Below are 16,522 nucleotides of genomic sequence, written 5' to 3'. Positions count from 1 at the left end.
CATAATGCCAGCGAGGCATCAACTCAGCCTTCCCATTGAGCTCCGTTGCCTCACTGTGCTCTAGGCAAGCTCCTGCCGACGCGTCGACTATCTCAACCCACAATAGCTCCCCTCAACCTTCGTAACGTCAACCAACATCTCAAACTCGCCTCATTCAGTACTTGACGAATTCTTCTTGAGCTTCATCCGCTAAATCTACCCAATCCCGAACCGATAGATAACACAAACCCTCCACAATGTCGGGTATGCTATGCTGCCAATCTGGTCTATGGCATCCTTGCTAACACACAATTAAACAGCCGGCGCATACGATCGACACATTACCATCTTCGCTGACAATGGTCGGCTGTACCAAGTTGGTATGCGAATCCCGACCGTCAAGAGCACCGAACCTTACGATTTCTTTGACCGATGACGTTGATGAATACATGATTCAGGACTGACATGAATGCAGAGTACGCCTTTAAGGCGATTACGGCTGCCAACATTATGTCCGTCGGCGTGAGAGGCAAGGACTGTGCTGTTGTTCTGTCTCAGAAGAAGGTCCCCGTACGTTGATAATGTCGGACAATCTCATGATCAGGACTGATGAAGACAATAGGACAAGCTTATGGACCCCGCCTCTGTCACCCACATCTTCCAGCTGTCTCCCTCGGTCGGATGCGTCATCACAGGATCCATCGCAGATGCCCGGGCTTTTGCTCAAAGGGCTCAGGGCGAAGCAGCAGAATTTCGATACAAATATGGGTATGAGATGCCAGCTGATGCACTAGCCAAGCGTCTTGCCAACATCAGCCAAGTCTACACTCAACGAGTAAGCATATTCTCATCCTCAAAATTGCGACCAATCAAATACTGACCCTAGCCCAGGCTTACATGCGACCTTACGGCGTTGCGACCACTCTGATTTCGCTCGACTCCGAATATGGCCCTCAGCTGTTCAAGTGCGACCCTGCTGGATACTACATCGGTTACAAGGGAACTGCGGCAGGCCCGAAGCAACAGGAGGCGCTGAACCACCTCGAGAAGAAGCTCCGTAACAAGGAGCATGCGGAGGGATCTTGGGAGGAGGTTGTTGAGCTGGCCATCACAACACTGAGCACAGTTCTGAGCATGGATTTCAAGAAGGGAGAGATCGAGATCGGTATCGTGGGTGGACCTCGACCTGACGGTGAAGAGGGAACCTACTCGGGATTCCGAACATTGACTGAGGACGAGATTGACGACCGGTTACAAGCTATCGCAGAGAAGGACTGAGCGAGTGGAGAGAATGATATGGAACATGGGATGAAACATATCGGCTGGCCATAGTAAAAGGTCGGTGCACTTTGTCGCGAGGAAGCAGAGGTCTGATTCGTGGACTGCAGGGACGACGTTCTGCTCCCAGGAACGCGGGCCATGCAATGTCAATGCAGGGGGATGGATTATCAAGATTAGAGACTTGGATGCCGTCGTGGGCGTGGGTCCTCGCCAGTGTGTCACTAGCCGTCCTGACCATGTGCAATAGAAACTGATGAGACTTTCAAATTGAGCAAATGACAACAGTCGCGCCTGATGACCCAATTGAGGACGAGTATGCCTCGCGCCAAGTTACTAAGAGCCTACAATGGGCCTAACATATGCCAGTTAGTGGGTCATGGATGCATGAGGTAGTGCAGGTCCGAGAGTTGAGAAAACCAATATTTCTCAATAGTGGATCTATTTCAGACATGAACAAAGGCGCAAGCCTCGCAGCGAAGCCAATTCGATTTGGTGCAAGTTTGTTCTAGCGTGGTTTGTTCTAATTTTGGTCAATGCGCATACCTGTGTCATTTACTTTCTCCAAAACAAGCTCAATTGGTATGATCTCTAAGTCATACGAGGATCTAGAACGTGAATGACAAAAGAGGCTTCTTGACGACTGACTGCAAGTACATATGATTTCCAGGTTTGAATGAATTTGCAAACAGAGCTATCCCGAAATATGCTAGTACCTCCATCACATCCTTGGAAGTGATAATCATATGGGATCAAATATGTCAATGCACAGATTTGGAGTTAGCAAGTGGCTGGTAATGAATGATTCTCATGGCATGGACAAGCTCGTTGACAAGGCTTGTGAAATATGATCTGAAAGTGAAAGCCATCCATCTGGTCGATCGGATCTACTACTACGTCCTTGCAGGGGGCCCTGGTTTACTGGGAAGCTCCTTGGAGTTGATGGCTGGCTACCCATAGTAAGCGCCGATTTGAGCCTCCCAGGGGCGCTGAAAGAAAACAAGCCACGACCAATCCAAAAACAGGATCATGTTCTGATGTAGTTAAGTTGTCTACAGAACCAAGGCGCGGGAGCGGGAGCGGGAGCGATTGAAAGTAACCGAGACGGAGGAGTTCATGTTGAGGATGGGATGGGATGGGAGGCGAACGTTGAGAAGGCGAACGTTGAGAAGGCGAACGGTAGAGAGTTCGTATGCAGACTAGGGCTTTGGTTTGGACAAGTCAATAACGGTTGAAGAACATGAGGAATGGTGTTGGTTGGGGGAGAGGATGTGAGCGGTCTTCAACGGCGCCATGCAAAGAATAGAGGACATGACGCCACAGCGTGGACCAGGACCAGTTCATTGGATTGTGGATGCTTGATAGTGAGTGAGTGAAGATGCGGTCAACTGACGATTCTGTGCCTCGTGGTTTCGAGCAGAGCCCAATGTTTTGCAATATCTGCGATATGCCTTGTTGAAATGAACCTGGACGAGCTGGAATTGACAAGCCAAGTAAGCAAGCTAGGTGCTAAGTCATTAGATGTGATAGATGCAGCATGCCCTGGGCTGGTCTCAGATCTGACTTGACATGGACTACCACATTGACCCCCCATGTCAACCATCTGGTAGGCAATCTAGCATTGCATTCTGTATCAAACCTGGAAGTCGGTGACAGGAGTCGTCAATCACCCACCCAGGTAAACAACATGAATCATCATCTCGATAACTCCTCATATCGGAATCACCGCTATTGACTCAGCCCTTTGATTTTGTCTTGTGTCGTGTCATGCCCATGTCTTGTAGGGTTACATTCACTTTTCAGACGGCCTCGTGTAGATAGGCTTGACCCTTTACAGCCATCCAGCTCGCCCCAGACAGTTGTGAAAGCTTCATCCGCGCGCCTATTGGCCTCGCTGCCCCGATAGAGCTACAGGGCGTTTCCTATTCGGGAACAACTAGTGAGTGGCTCATGGGTAGCCAGGTAGCTGAGCCGGCGCCAACCCACCACATCCACCTGCGCTATTCAACAACCTACACATTTAATTTTCTCTCGCAACTAATTGACCATCAAATACTTTGACCGTCTCTTTGCTTACACGCAAGGGCAGGTACTGTATCTCAAGCTTAGCATCTCTCTCAGTCTCTCTGCGGAGACTTGTTTCTGACAACCACACCCACCCCTGCAGGAAAGGTGACTGCACGTTTCCTAGCGTATAACGTTAACATACCCGGTGTATTTTTACTTTGTTCTGCTCGGACAAAGATGCTTTTTAGGATGTTTTGGTCCGTCGGAAAAACTGAAGATATGTGAAATTCGCAATGGCTTGAGTCTTGACCCACGCCGCTCTGTCTAAAGACGGAATACGGTATCGTGCTTAAACTACAAGCCGAGCCGAGAAGAAAGAGAAACGCCTCTTTGACGCCTCTCAAGTAGAACATCACGGATCCTCGACCCTATCGGGGGAGAAGAACCTGGTGTGGCTGGACACACACCCATTGGTTTCATCCTCACCCTCAACACCATGCCATGCCATGCCATGCTCATGACGTGCCACACACATACACACTACCTGCCTACATAGGGCTCTTTACTCTCCGGGCCCTGCAGTACTCTGCATATATCCAGGGGCAGGACAGGGTAAAGAGTAGGGCTGAGGGTAAGGCTTTGGCCTTGTGCTTGGGTTCCATTCGATAGCATGATGGTTTGCCACCAGCTGGTCCGGGGTCATCGATGTTTTTGAGCTTGCACTTGAACATGCGCTTGCAAAGGGTCGTCCTGAGTGGAGGCACATCTCGACTCTCTCACTGGTGGCCCAGGATTCTGTCTCAGAAGGCTGGCTTTAATTGCCGAGCCTCTCATGTGTGCCGTAAGGACTCTTCGACTAGGAAGAGAGAGGGGGTGCTTGATGTCGGGTGGTATCCCCCCTTGGACCTAGTAGCCGTTCGCTTCCCGTTGGTGGAGCATGGCATGCCTTTGGCAAGCTTAGGTCGAGCTGTAGACTGAAGTTAGACTAGATGGAGACTTTTCTGGAGCAAGAGCTTCTTGGAACTCTTCTTGTTGTCTGTGTCTGTTTCTAGTTTCTCGATGGAGTATCTGGGAGGCCTTCGACAACCATCACGATAATACAATACAAAAAGGATGCCCAGTTCTGCTGCTTGTTTCGATTGTTCAGTCAATCAAGCAAGCAACCAAGCATTGAAGAACCGGCTTCTCTCAACTGTTACCAAGTGATCGACATGACAAAGCTCTTATAATATTTCCTTACCTACCATTTTCGTCAACTTTTTCATCACCGACTATTTTACGATTCAAATCGATTTTGCTTTGATTCGAATACATCACGAGTCTATTTCCTAGCTCTTCTTCCTTTTTGGCCTTGTTGTCTTCGTGTCCCAGCTAGTCTGATCACCTTGACCTTTCGAAAGCAATTCCAACTAAACACTAAGAAATAATGGACGGATGTAAGTTATACCTGGCCAGCTTGGCAGCTACCTACAGTGGTCAATTGGCATCTTTGCACCACCACGGCCCCCCTTAAAGACTCAGAGACACTGACACGTGAACTTGTTATCTCCTACAGTAAACGAGTTCCGCACAATGCGAGTTGCTGAGGTTCTCTCTGATTTCCGAACACTGCAATACTACATAGCTGCTGCTCCTGTCGATCCTGAGGACACTGCAGACTACTACACCGAAGGATGGGCTGCCCTTCGACAATGTGCGCTGGATGGACAACACATTCTGGAATGTGGTGCCGATACCAGCGTGCCAACTCCCCCTGGTGGAGAGCAAGAGCAGATGAAGGCCGAGCTTAAACAGTAGGTCTTCAACTTTGCCAGACAGGAACTCGGGACAAGATCACTAACGCCTTGAAGGGTTCTCCTGGACGCGTACGCGAGACGACACGAGGGACAGAAGATTTACCTTCGACAAGCGGCGGCTCAACGATGGGTTGAATACAGAACACAGGTGCTGCAGGGCGGCGTACCAAACTCGAGCAACCAGTCTCAACTTCGAGCATGCGATCGTCAACTGCGAGCGGTATGATAGCCTTCAATGCTCTAAGCCATCTCAGACTAACTCTTGCCACAGGAGCTCTCAGCCATCGCCGACGAAGTAATCTACGCCGAGCTCAAGGCCTCGGATGAAGGAATGGGCCGCTGGACGGCAGAAGATCCCAGTCTCCGAAGCGTGCTCCGCTGGCTCCGAGCACGCCGGTGAACGATACGCCAGGGAAACAGAAACGACGAAGCTACCACGTACGATCTAAGATACCCCCAGGACCAACGGTTGTGATGAACGAGAGACGAAGCGAAGAGAACCAAAAAGCAAGCGAACGACGTCTACGCTGATCATGAATACTTTCTCCCTATTACTTCTTTGACGCATACGATTCTTTGACGACCACCCTTGACGACCGGATATTTAAGGGGGAGAGTTGGGGTTTGGGGTTGCGATTTTGCAAAGGATAAACATGTTTGTTATATTTTCTTCATGACCTGATGAGTCATGGTTTTTTTTACTGGACGTAAACGATACACATTTGTGTTGCTTGGGCACACTTTGAGATAGATGGAGAGCATCTCCTGGGTCTTGCAGGACCTTGGTTAGGAGAACGGGGCTGGGCTCCATTAACTGCCTGGAGCAGGACAATATCATAACTATTCACTCTACCTCTTCTCTTACATTCTCTAATAACTTTATATTCACTTTACCACTTACATGCCTCGCCAATGACTGTGGTTCATATTTCACCAAATAATTCTTCCAGAAGTGGAGTCTCCTATGCATGTTCGTCCATTGTTTGGTAACCAATCCGAACAAAGTATTTGCTGAATACAAAATCATTGACGTTCAATTACAAATAGCCTAGTCTATCAACGCTTGCTCTGAACACACAACCCAATTCCAACCAACATAAGAGCCATTCCAACCGCAGTATCTGAGATGGTCAATACACAGATAGCTATGAACGAGCACAAACTCACCTTTACTGATCACTTTACCATCAACGTACCAATCACCCAGAACGGTAAAGAGGAACGCCAACGTGTTTACAATGGGCACGGTCAAGCTCAATTCTGGTTGTCGTCATTAGTAACTAACACCTTGGCGTGGCAAAGATTCACTAGACTATCCGCGATCGACACCCCCTGACAACCTTTGACAGGCGAGTTTAGGAAGCACAACTTACCAGCCTGTCCAATAAGCAAGAAGAACCAGATGCTTCCCGTAAGGTTAAGAACCAATGGGATTGCGTAACGAGGGTTCTTCAAAAGGTCAATGACGGCAAAGAAAGCTCCGTATAACTTTGACTTCAGCCAGCTAGATTGAACTGATGGGCTCTCGAGCACCGGATGCGTAGGTGGATTATGTGATTGAGCGGCACGACGGATGAAAGGGGTTGTGAAGCCCCACGCGAGGCCGACAAGAACGAAGCTGAGGATGTAATTGAAGACTGGTGGCTTCTCGTCTGCAGATGCCATGATGGTGATGATGATGCAACACAAGCTTCCCCTGCGTTCTAGATTTTCAACATCAAGGGATCAAAGAGAGGTGTGAACGTAGGCCAGGGAACATGAGGCTCGTGCGTTCGTCAAGAAAGGGCTGATACTAGTCCACGAGGCCTATTAGTCGTCGGGTTGTGATGGTTGTGTGGAGGTTGAGATTGAACCAAGGGCAGAATCTCGCAGGAGATGTGCGTTCTAAAAATATTACTGGAGGCTAAGGCGTCAACGTGGCTGGCGGGTCGTGAACTCAGCCTCGCCCTAGGGAATTTCTGTCCACTAAGGACGCTATCCTTACAGGGGGCTGCTTAAGGAATCCAGGGGGCTTGGGCCAGCTAGTGTGGCGCTTTCTGGCTCCCCGCATGGTCAGTGCTTTTAGCCGCATTCCCGCGCTGACAAGCGACCCGACCATCCATCATGGACATCTTTTTCTCACACAGACACATCGCTTATTCTTTTTGGTACAAGATGCTGTCACCGCTTGCTAGGAACAGCCCACATGTCGTCCCGGCCACTCGGGGCTTCTTGGCGATGATCCCTGTTCAGCTGGACATGGGGACTTAAAGTTCTGATGCGACGTCATCAGGATGTTGGACATGAGGCCTGTGGTTGGCCTCCCTACCTCCCTGTGATCAACATAGGCCCTGTAGGGAGAGACCCAGTTCCGACGATGAGGAATTTCGATAGACGCACTGCCAAGAGCCGCTCAGTGGAGGTCCATTGAGTTTGATTCGCTCCCTTTACCGCGGACACGCCGATGAGCCACTCGTCATATCCAGATGGATCGACATAACATGTCTCGCTGTCCCACGAGGACGGTTCAGCTATATGCTAGAGCCAGTTAGTGTCTTTACAGTGGTTTCGTCTAAGTTTCGGATCGCCCTAGAAAGCTGGTACGCTCCGTGATTGGCTTCTCGGTCTCGGGACTATTGTCAAGCTCAACGACACAGAAGACAGGATTAAGTGATCGTCAATCCGTATGTCGGCTTCAACTTGACCGCATATTTACATAATTCGGCCAGCGCCGGTTGAAATTTTGTATTCATACCTTCGGAATTGTCCGAATCATACCCAACGTCTCAGCTTGCCAATCATGCAGAGTTTTCTAATGATCAAGCTACCCTTGACCAACCACAAGACACATGACAGAATTGATATATCAGTCAAGTTGATCTTGCTTACAGAACATTGTCAGGTTGCGATTGGATTCGTTAATATTAGACATGTTTCTATTCAAGATTGTTCCTCGCCAATACTTCGAGAGTTCAAATTTGGCATAAGACTCAGTGGTCGGTCAATATCTATCAGTTGATCCAATCACCGTAACCCAAGACTTGAGCACATTCAAACAACGAATATTCAACCCCTTTCTCTCACCTCCTCATATGTCGCTCTCCTTATCCAGTGTTTCACGGGACCTCGCAGATTCCTCATGATCCGCGTCCATGATTCATTAATTGGCACAGACCGTCTTTTCAACTTTGTTTGCTTTGGAATCCTCACTTAAGCATATTTCTGTGATTTTAGGGAATATTTGTTGTAATTAGTGACGAGTCCCTCGCAAATATGAATTGATGCGTCAGAACAGCTGTGCTCAGAAGTTGTGGTATTGTTGTCGATCTCAACCAACAACTTGCCCTTTTCGAACTTCGCCTGCAATAAGATTGATCTAGACTACCTATACACTTTGTCTCGCATGATCGTGGATGGTTTGCAAGGAGGCCATTGAAGACTGAAAGTTGGTTACAACAAGATCGAACTCTACAATCGATCGACCCAATAACATACTTCCAGGCTCTCCCCATGATGTTTCCAATTGAGATCTCTGATATCGCACTCATGTCAGAATGTCACCAATTATGCTTCAACACCATGATCGAGCATTTGTCCGTGACGAGACACTTGCTCAGGGACACCTACACGTCACCACACAACAAACCGTGCCCGCAATAATTTCTCACCAGAAGCAAACAATCCCGTCGGGTACCAGGCCAATATGCAAGCTTCCTTGTGAGAAAGCAACTTGCCGACAGCAATGTCATAGTAAGAGGGGGCTGGAAGACGCCCCGGCTCATCAATTGCGTCAATAAAATTATCTTTGATGTTTTCAAGTTGACTTTCACTCTGGGATCGGCGATGAGAGGCCAAACAAGGACTGAGAAACAGCTATAAGAAGTTCTTGTTGTCCACTACCAACTCAAGAGTTCTCATCAACACATCGACGACTCTTAAGCATCAGCTACCACAAGACCTCCTATTCTTTACAAACTTCACCACACACTTCCTTCAAAATGACCGATGCTCAGGTTGCCGGCGGCCACAAGGCTACCATCAACAACCCCAACACCTCCGAGGAGGCCAAGGAGAACTCACGCCAGGTTCTCAAGAACGAGTTCAACGGTGGTGATGGTAAGCTCCACGCCTCCCATTATAAGTCCTATTCTGAACCTTACAGTCACTGGCGCCGAGGAAAACAAGGAGAAGAACCCTGGCAATGTTGCTGGTGGTCTCAAGGCGTAAGTTCCAACGTCTCTTAGACTTGACTACCGCCTGATAGCAATAGTACCCTGAACAACCCCAGCGTCTCCGACGAGGCTAAGCAGAATGCCAAGGAGCGTCTTGACAAGGAGGATTTCTAAGAACTGTGCGGCTGCCTGTCTAGCTAGCGACCTTAATACCTACACAAATGTTTTGAAGGCCTTGGAATTTACCAGCGGCATAACTTAAACGTGAACAATTGAAACTGTTAACAGATTGGATCCCTTTGTGAATAAATTGTGTACAAAGATGAAATCATGTAAGATCTGTTTCATGATTCCATATTCGGAGTTAGCCAGCATTATTGCCTCTTCAGTGCCACATACTTGATGTCATGCTCCAGGGGCTTACAATGTAATTTCTGTTGACAAATGGGTGCATTTTACTTTACTATCTAGGGCACATGTCCGTATCGAAGCTTCAATCCTCAAACAGTAATATCCGAACCTTGTTGAAAATATCGTACCAACGCCATTCTCCCGCCAACCTGGCATGAATCTAGTGATATACCGTGCTCCATATAACCCCTTTATCGTGTTTCTGAGTAATCGTTCAAGGCAACGCAGACAGCCCCTCTGTGATGTCCATTGTATTGTCGGATAATCTGCTGGCTATGCAATTCCCACAATCTCGCATAGTGATCGGAGCAAGCAGTGACCAGGTATGCAGAATCGGCGCTGAAAGCACAATCCCAGACCCAGCGCTGGTGCCCGGTAAGAGTAGCTTCTAAGGGATACGGCTTGGGTTCCAGATCTGTGCTTGGTTCGATGTTCTTCACCTCCCAGATCTTGGCTGTATGGTCTGCACTACAAGTGGCGAGTTTCTTGACGTCTGGGGATAGAAGAATACGGGTGATGTATTCCTTGTGGGCATTGAAGTGTGTTACCGGCACCAACTGTGTGCGATCAAAGCTCTGAATAAGATTCCACACGAATACGTTGCCCTAGCGAAATGGTTAGAGATTAATTTCCAGCATCTCTGATTGTTGCTTACGGCATTGTTCGCAGCGCATAGCAAGGACCCATCACTAGCGACAGTAACGCTGGAGACTGAGACGTCCTCTTCTGGGATGAGCTCATGGGAACAGTTGTTCTCAGCCAGATCCCACACCCTGACACTTCCAGACCTATCGCAGCTGATGATCTCACCCTGGTTCGGGTGAATCACCACGTCGTTGGCTGGGCAGCCATGGTTGTAGCTTCGCTGAATGGATCCGGTCCGTGTCTCCCAGATCTTGACGGTCCCGTCCTCGGAGCTAGTTACCATCCATTTCCCCTCGCAGTGGAACGCGACGCCTGTGATATTCCCGGTGTGGCCCTCAAATGTCAACAACGGGTTAGGATTCGTAGACTTGATATCGTACAGCTTGACGGTATGATGGCCAGCGGCGGCAAGGTATCGCTTGTCGGGGGAGATGCAGAGACGGTTCACCTGGGAGTCAGGGTGTTGAATCGTGCGTGAACAGATACCCGACAAGGCCTCCCAGAATCTAAAAGCTGCATGTCAGCCATTTGCGATTACCAGTCGAGAAGCGCATCGGATCGCACCTGATAGTGTGGTCATAGCCAGCTACGAGGTGGGTTAGCTTGTACTGGAGGATATGTTGATAGCAGAGTCGAATTTACCTGTGCAGAGAATAACAGACATTTTGAAGGCGGAAAATCAGTCGCGTATGCTCAGCTCATGGTCTTGATAGTTGTCCCAGGACTTTTCTGTATAGGAAGGTCGAGAAACAAAGGATTCATTAAGTTCCCAAGCTCCAATTCCCTACTCCAAGGCCTCCTCCCGTCTCCACCTCGAAGAACGACGCGCATGGAGACGATATGCAACAACCAAGCTATGCATTTAAACGGTACTAGACTGCCTCGCATCCCCCTTCCATACCCAGCTTGAACAACGGGTTCTCTGACATGAACATCAACACCAAAGTTGATTCTCAAGCATTAAAGAATACACCAAGTATTACCACGATGCTCTCTCCGCGCTTCCGGCTTGATCCGTGGCAGCGTCTGTAAACTACTATGCCCCAATGTGGACACTTGCAAGTGCATACCACAAAGATCGTGCAGACCAAGTTCAGCCGAACGTCCGAAAAGGCCAGAAACTTCTAGCAGAACCTCGCCAGGCTACTGCGAGACACATACTGTCTAAAAAGGGCGTCATTTGTGTGACGGGCTTTGTTTGTGTAACTGGTCGCACAGGCTCATCGTGGTGTCGCCCATGCCATCACCCGTCTCTGCAGCTCGTTCAGCAACACCGCCTGCCCACCGCATAGAGCATTTGCATCAACAACAGCTCCTGGCAGGGCAGATGATATGACTGACCCAACCATTTTTGGTCACGTCAACTTGTCATTCTCGCGTGGTCGGGCCGTTGTAACACAGCTACAGGAAAATGGGCGTTATGCTGGAGGGAGTGACGAGAGTCTGATGGTAGAGCAGCTGCAAGTGCAGTAACCGTCTATTGAGCAGCAAGTCTATGTCCGCGGAATCACGATCTCATTCTGTCACTGAGCTGTATATCTGCGTGCACTAACGGGGAGTTATTGCACAGTTTCCAAGGCGAAGAATGGCACCCCTTGCCTGCGTCAATTTCAAACCGACTCTGAATGAATTATCAGATCATTTCACGAAAACATCACCGATGCAGGTCCAACTGTCGTGTGACGCCGTTGGAGGTTCAATATGGCCTGTTGACATCGAGACCTTCGGAAGTTTTGAGACATACACGGCATATCCTACGTGACCCTCAAAAGAGGAGGAATTTCTTTCTCTTCACTGTCATCATACTTGAATCATCAGGTCTGTTGGGACTGACTGCAGACTTCCAAACAGAACGGAGTCTGGCTGATAGCCCCCGACGGCTCCACCCCCTTCAATAACAGCAAGGACCAAATGCTGGTATGATTCAGCTGACTTTCATGTTCTCTGAATCAACACATCACCGATCTTGGGGCTGAGATACAATGATAGATACAATCAGAGACAAGAAAAACTACTTTTCGAGTCATTGCTTACCTTCTCTGATTGGTGATCGAAAACCCTCCCGCGTCGAGGTCATCTGACAGTCTTTTGATGAGCTCAGACGTCATCGAGTACGAACAAGCATGCCGCGGTGAATGTACATGGTTTGAGGCTCAGGATAAGAAGTGTCCTGTTCAATCGGCAAAGGCGTCTGCAAGGCCATCTGTGCAACAACCCCAGGCTCAACATCTCCGACCTTGTTATCTTTGACTATTCTTTTCCTTAGCAATGGATAATGTACCCGTTATCACCCATTAGCAGCGATGCGGGATGGATTGGGTGGTCAGACTGTGAATAGTCTCGTCCTTGCAAGATCTTAAGCCGAGCCCAGGCAAGAGACGGCATTGATCGATAAGACAGCCAAGATTGGTTGAGGCTTCTGTTGGCCATGACTTTCCCGATTACAAAGCGCTGGTGGGCAGACACTTGTAGGCTCAACAGAGAAGGGTTGAAGTAGTTGGGGGTAACACAAAGGCAGAGCTAACGAAGAGGTGCATGACTTTGCGTATCGAAAGATCACAGCAAGCTTACTGCTTCCTTCCTTATTTCCAATCTTGGCTTGACCGATGGATAACATATGTCTTTTGACCGGTCGAGTTATTGATGGGCGTACAAGAGTGGCATGTTGACAACGATGTCGTGGCTGCGTGTACTTGGTTCTGTCTCTTGGACGACCTTTGGGCTCATTTGATGCAGCAAATAACGACAAACGCGGCTGCCATCAGGAAAGTCGGTCAACTGTTGAACTATGCCAGTTGGAGAGGCCCGACGCTCATCGGGAGGTTGCACCGGATAAGAGGCAGGATGGGCACAACATGATGGCCAAGAATAGGATTCTCTCAGGATCTCGGTTTCATATACCTGCACTATACATCGACGGGATATCAAGATCGCAGATGATGCGAATATATCCTTTCTGCATCCCCCTTCCAAGCAAGGCTACTAGCTGACTCCTCACGAGACGCGAGCAGTCTGTCGCTCAGTGTCCATATGTGACACCCACCAGATGAGCGCTTTCCAGAATTTCCAGCATCTGTTAAGGGTGTTGGGCAAGTAATGATGGCTGCTGCAACTACTTAGGCATGCACGCAATAGCACAGCTATTTGAGAAATGGCGTCTTTCAATACCCGCGAAGCTGCATGAGTTCAGCCGAAGTCACAGAGTCCGCTTAACCTGGTTCGTCGCAAAAGCTCGGGGTATGAGGCACAACCTTGCGATCATGCAGCAAGCCGTCAGAGCTGGTCAGCATGGATTGTGATTTGCCGGACACCTCCGCAACCGGTCAACAATTCGAGGCATTTTACCTCCATATAAGCACCGACGACGCGGTCCAGGAGGCGCTCTTGGTACAGACCGAAGGAGAGTTGCATGAAGTGCAGAAGCCACAAAGCGCAGCTATTTGGCCAAGTCTGTGCTGTAGTTCGGGGCCGACAGGAGCTGGTGTAGGGATGTGCGCCTGGAAATGAGGCCCAAACCCAGGACCCCAGATATGTGAATTTGCATCCCGGCTCAGATGAGCGCCGTTGAGTTCGGGCACGAAACAGATTGTCTAGGGATTTGAGCCCGATTAAGGCAACCAAGCATCCTTGACCCGATCGCCATCTCAAGACCCGGTTGCAGCCGGCATCTTGACAACAGCTACCAACTCTGACAGACATGTTATGACGCTCCATGTCAATTCACGCCTTCGTCCTGTTTGTGAGGCGGTGTGTTGGTGGCCGTTCTGAACGATGAACATAGCCTTTGTCGCATTGGCTGTCCGATGTATACTATGGCCGAAGCTGATGCTCTCTAGGTTGAGACTATATATATAGATCGGCCTTCCTGATGTTGCAATGAAAGATTCGGAAAAATACGAAACTCAACTGACTACCAAACTCAAGCACCACAAACGGCAACAACTCCTGACATCACTTACCATGGCTTCTTCTCTATCCTCCTATGTCTTTGATGATGAAGGCATGACTTGGATTACCTGTGATCTGTGCGCTGGATCCTTCCAGCGTGGGTCGTATGTTCACTATCCTCTCTATTGTATCTCAACTTTACTGACGCTGAAGCAGTGGGTTATGCCAGGCCTGTCATGGAACCAAACTTCGTCGGGTTTCCTACAGCTATCTCGCTACAGGATCCTCCCCTCCCCAGGTTCAGGGAGGCACCACTCCTCCACCACCTCCTCCATCCAGAGGTGGCCAGCATGGCCGTTCTCACGGAGGCTCAAGTGGTTTCAGTGTCTATGGTCGGCGTTCTTGATCACTCTACCTCATGGCAGACTATGGTCAGTCTTGCTAAGAAATGTCTTCCAGGATATGTATAAGAGGGGACAGCCGTATCAGGCTACATACAAGTGTGCACACTCAATCGTTTGAGATACCATGTGATTTGCTTTTATTGGTGTGGATATCTATCTATGGAGGGATTTTGGTTATGGCCGGCATTTGTCTGGTGTCACTCGTTTTGAGGCTTGACTTGATTTACTCTGATCTTTGGTTTGGAGGATGAAGCTGTGCTGCTACAGGAGCAACAATTGGCAGCTAATCTCACTCCTTAAGAAATGAACTTTGCTCGAAATATGACATTTGCAGCTGTGCCGATCTGTTTTTTTAAAACTCGTATACTCGACATCAAGCCTAGAGCGCCTGAGATAGAACCGATTTGCCAGGGTCGTCGACTGTTGAGTAATTCGTATGAAGTTCTGTGTAGCTCATGGGTATCTCCTCATCTTGAGTAACACTGCGGTTCCCCTAAATAGTCTCTCAAATTATCGTGGCAACAGTAGACTATTCAATGGTTGTCTTATGGTCAACTCGATCATGAATACAACTTTTGACGAATAGCATCTCCTCCTCTTGCCCCGCGTCATACCGAGAGCTCTGTACTATTTCGTAATGAACCCCACCCCCACTTCCATTGGATCACATCACTCGTACCCCGATGCCGGCACCAACCCTCATCAATCTTTCCATATCTTTCGCCATCTTGGTAACTTGCTGATTTTGCTCATAAACGATGCGAACTGTCCTCGGCCGACTCGCACTAACATCTCGATCCTTGACGACCTCAGCATCACCGTTCTCACTATTCCAACGAAGCAGCCCCTCCATCACCCGCAAGATGTCGTCCATCACTGAACCAGTTCTTAAGCAGCGTGTTAAGCTGTCTCTTATCCAACTCGCTTCTGGCTCTGACAAGAAGACAAACCTCGATAGTGCAGCCTCACAGGTCGCCCGAGCAGCTTCTTCGGGTGCAAAGATTGTTGTTCTGCCAGAATGCTTCAACTCGCCTTATGGGACAGATCACTTCCCTCAATACGCAGAGACTCTACAGCCTAGTCCGCCATCTAACGATGCTGCGCCCTCTTATCACGCCCTCTCTGCAATGGCCGCCGATAACAAAGTCTACCTCGTTGGTGGATCAATTCCAGAGTACAGCCCGGATACGAAGAAGTACTACAACACAACTCTCATCTTTGGACCCGACGGTGCCTTGTTAGGTACACATCGCAAGGTGCATCTTTTTGATATTGACATCCCTGGCAAGATCACATTCCGCGAGTCAGATATTCTCAGCCCCGGTAACAAGGTAACACTTGTTGATCTTCCCGAGTACGGCAAGATTGCTGTTGCTATCTGCTACGACGTTCGCTTCCCTGAACTAGCCACCATTGCAGCTCGAAGGGGTGCCTTTGCCCTTATCTATCCTGGTGCTTTCAACACCACAACCGGCCCTCTTCACTGGCAACTGCTCGGTAGAGCTCGAGCTGCCGATAATCAGCTCTATGTAGCTCTCTGTAGTCCCGCACGCGCTGAGACGGGCTACCCTGCTTACGGCCACAGTCTTGTTGCCGACCCAATGGCGCAGGTTCAGGTTGAAGCAGATGAGAAGGAGACCACTGTCGATTGGGAACTCGACCCTGACAAGATTACAGAAGCGAGAAAGAACATTCCATTGAACACTCAACGAAGGTTTGATGTATACCCTGATGTGAGCGAGGGCAAGATTCAGTTTGAGGAGCCTTGAGTCTTGAGACTGCTACCCCTTTGAGCGGTATATGAAAGCCAAGATTGAAATGCATCACGGGACAATGGCGGAGGATATATTGAGCGAGGGATCAAAATCCTTTATTTCATGACTCCACTTGCAGTAAAACGCCAGAGTCTTTTCCTTTTTGAACACATATATACCTTTGCGTCCGTGTTAATCTATTCGTGACC

At 49.0% G+C, this 16,522-nt stretch overlaps 7 protein-coding genes across 7 annotated transcripts; 5 read left to right on the top strand and 2 right to left on the bottom strand.

The window, feature by feature from the left end:
• Positions 1 to 236: 236 nt before the first annotated feature.
• Positions 237 to 1,257, top strand: FMAN_16003 (putative SCL1-20S proteasome subunit YC7ALPHA/Y8 (alpha1); the record flags this gene model as incomplete). Its single annotated transcript, XM_041831014.1, has 5 exons — positions 237 to 243; positions 300 to 359; positions 455 to 549; positions 602 to 814; positions 871 to 1,257. 5 exons carry the CDS (start codon positions 237 to 239, stop codon positions 1,255 to 1,257), a joined length of 762 nt encoding a protein of 253 aa, XP_041681620.1.
• Positions 1,258 to 4,836: 3,579 nt separating this feature from the next.
• Positions 4,837 to 5,460, top strand: FMAN_07397 (uncharacterized protein; the record flags this gene model as incomplete). The annotated part of the gene is made up of 3 exons (XM_041831013.1): positions 4,837 to 5,057; positions 5,115 to 5,280; positions 5,332 to 5,460. The coding sequence occupies 3 exons, from the start codon at positions 4,837 to 4,839 to the stop codon at positions 5,458 to 5,460; spliced, it is 516 nt and encodes a 171-aa protein (XP_041681619.1).
• A 656-nt stretch (positions 5,461 to 6,116) lies between these two features.
• On the bottom strand, positions 6,117 to 6,725 carry FMAN_07396 (uncharacterized protein; the record flags this gene model as incomplete). Its single annotated transcript, XM_041831012.1, has 3 exons — positions 6,117 to 6,181; positions 6,228 to 6,320; positions 6,434 to 6,725. The coding sequence occupies 3 exons, from the start codon at positions 6,723 to 6,725 to the stop codon at positions 6,117 to 6,119; spliced, it is 450 nt and encodes a 149-aa protein (XP_041681618.1).
• A 2,312-nt stretch (positions 6,726 to 9,037) lies between these two features.
• Positions 9,038 to 9,385, top strand: FMAN_07395 (putative conidiation protein 6 (con-6); the record flags this gene model as incomplete). Its single annotated transcript, XM_041831011.1, has 3 exons — positions 9,038 to 9,155; positions 9,202 to 9,262; positions 9,310 to 9,385. 3 exons carry the CDS (start codon positions 9,038 to 9,040, stop codon positions 9,383 to 9,385), a joined length of 255 nt encoding a protein of 84 aa, XP_041681617.1.
• Positions 9,386 to 9,813: 428 nt separating this feature from the next.
• On the bottom strand, positions 9,814 to 10,931 carry FMAN_07394 (putative LST8 protein; the record flags this gene model as incomplete). The annotated part of the gene is made up of 4 exons (XM_041831010.1): positions 9,814 to 10,227; positions 10,278 to 10,773; positions 10,832 to 10,853; positions 10,910 to 10,931. The coding sequence occupies 4 exons, from the start codon at positions 10,929 to 10,931 to the stop codon at positions 9,814 to 9,816; spliced, it is 954 nt and encodes a 317-aa protein (XP_041681616.1).
• A 3,296-nt stretch (positions 10,932 to 14,227) lies between these two features.
• On the top strand, positions 14,228 to 14,625 carry FMAN_07393 (uncharacterized protein; the record flags this gene model as incomplete). The annotated part of the gene is made up of 2 exons (XM_041831009.1): positions 14,228 to 14,312; positions 14,372 to 14,625. The coding sequence occupies 2 exons, from the start codon at positions 14,228 to 14,230 to the stop codon at positions 14,623 to 14,625; spliced, it is 339 nt and encodes a 112-aa protein (XP_041681615.1).
• A 797-nt stretch (positions 14,626 to 15,422) lies between these two features.
• Positions 15,423 to 16,328, top strand: FMAN_07392 (putative nitrilase (NIT3); the record flags this gene model as incomplete). The annotated part of the gene is made up of 1 exon (XM_041831007.1): positions 15,423 to 16,328. The coding sequence occupies one exon, from the start codon at positions 15,423 to 15,425 to the stop codon at positions 16,326 to 16,328; it is 906 nt and encodes a 301-aa protein (XP_041681614.1).
• Between the last annotated feature and the right edge of the window lie 194 nt (positions 16,329 to 16,522).

Source organism: Fusarium mangiferae (assembly GCF_900044065.1).
Source record: "Fusarium mangiferae strain MRC7560 genome assembly, contig: FMAN_scaffold005, whole genome shotgun sequence".
NCBI lineage: Eukaryota > Fungi > Ascomycota > Sordariomycetes > Hypocreales > Nectriaceae > Fusarium > Fusarium mangiferae.
The sequence above is the reverse complement of the archived record's forward strand: the minus strand, read 5'-3'. Positions and strand labels throughout refer to the sequence as shown.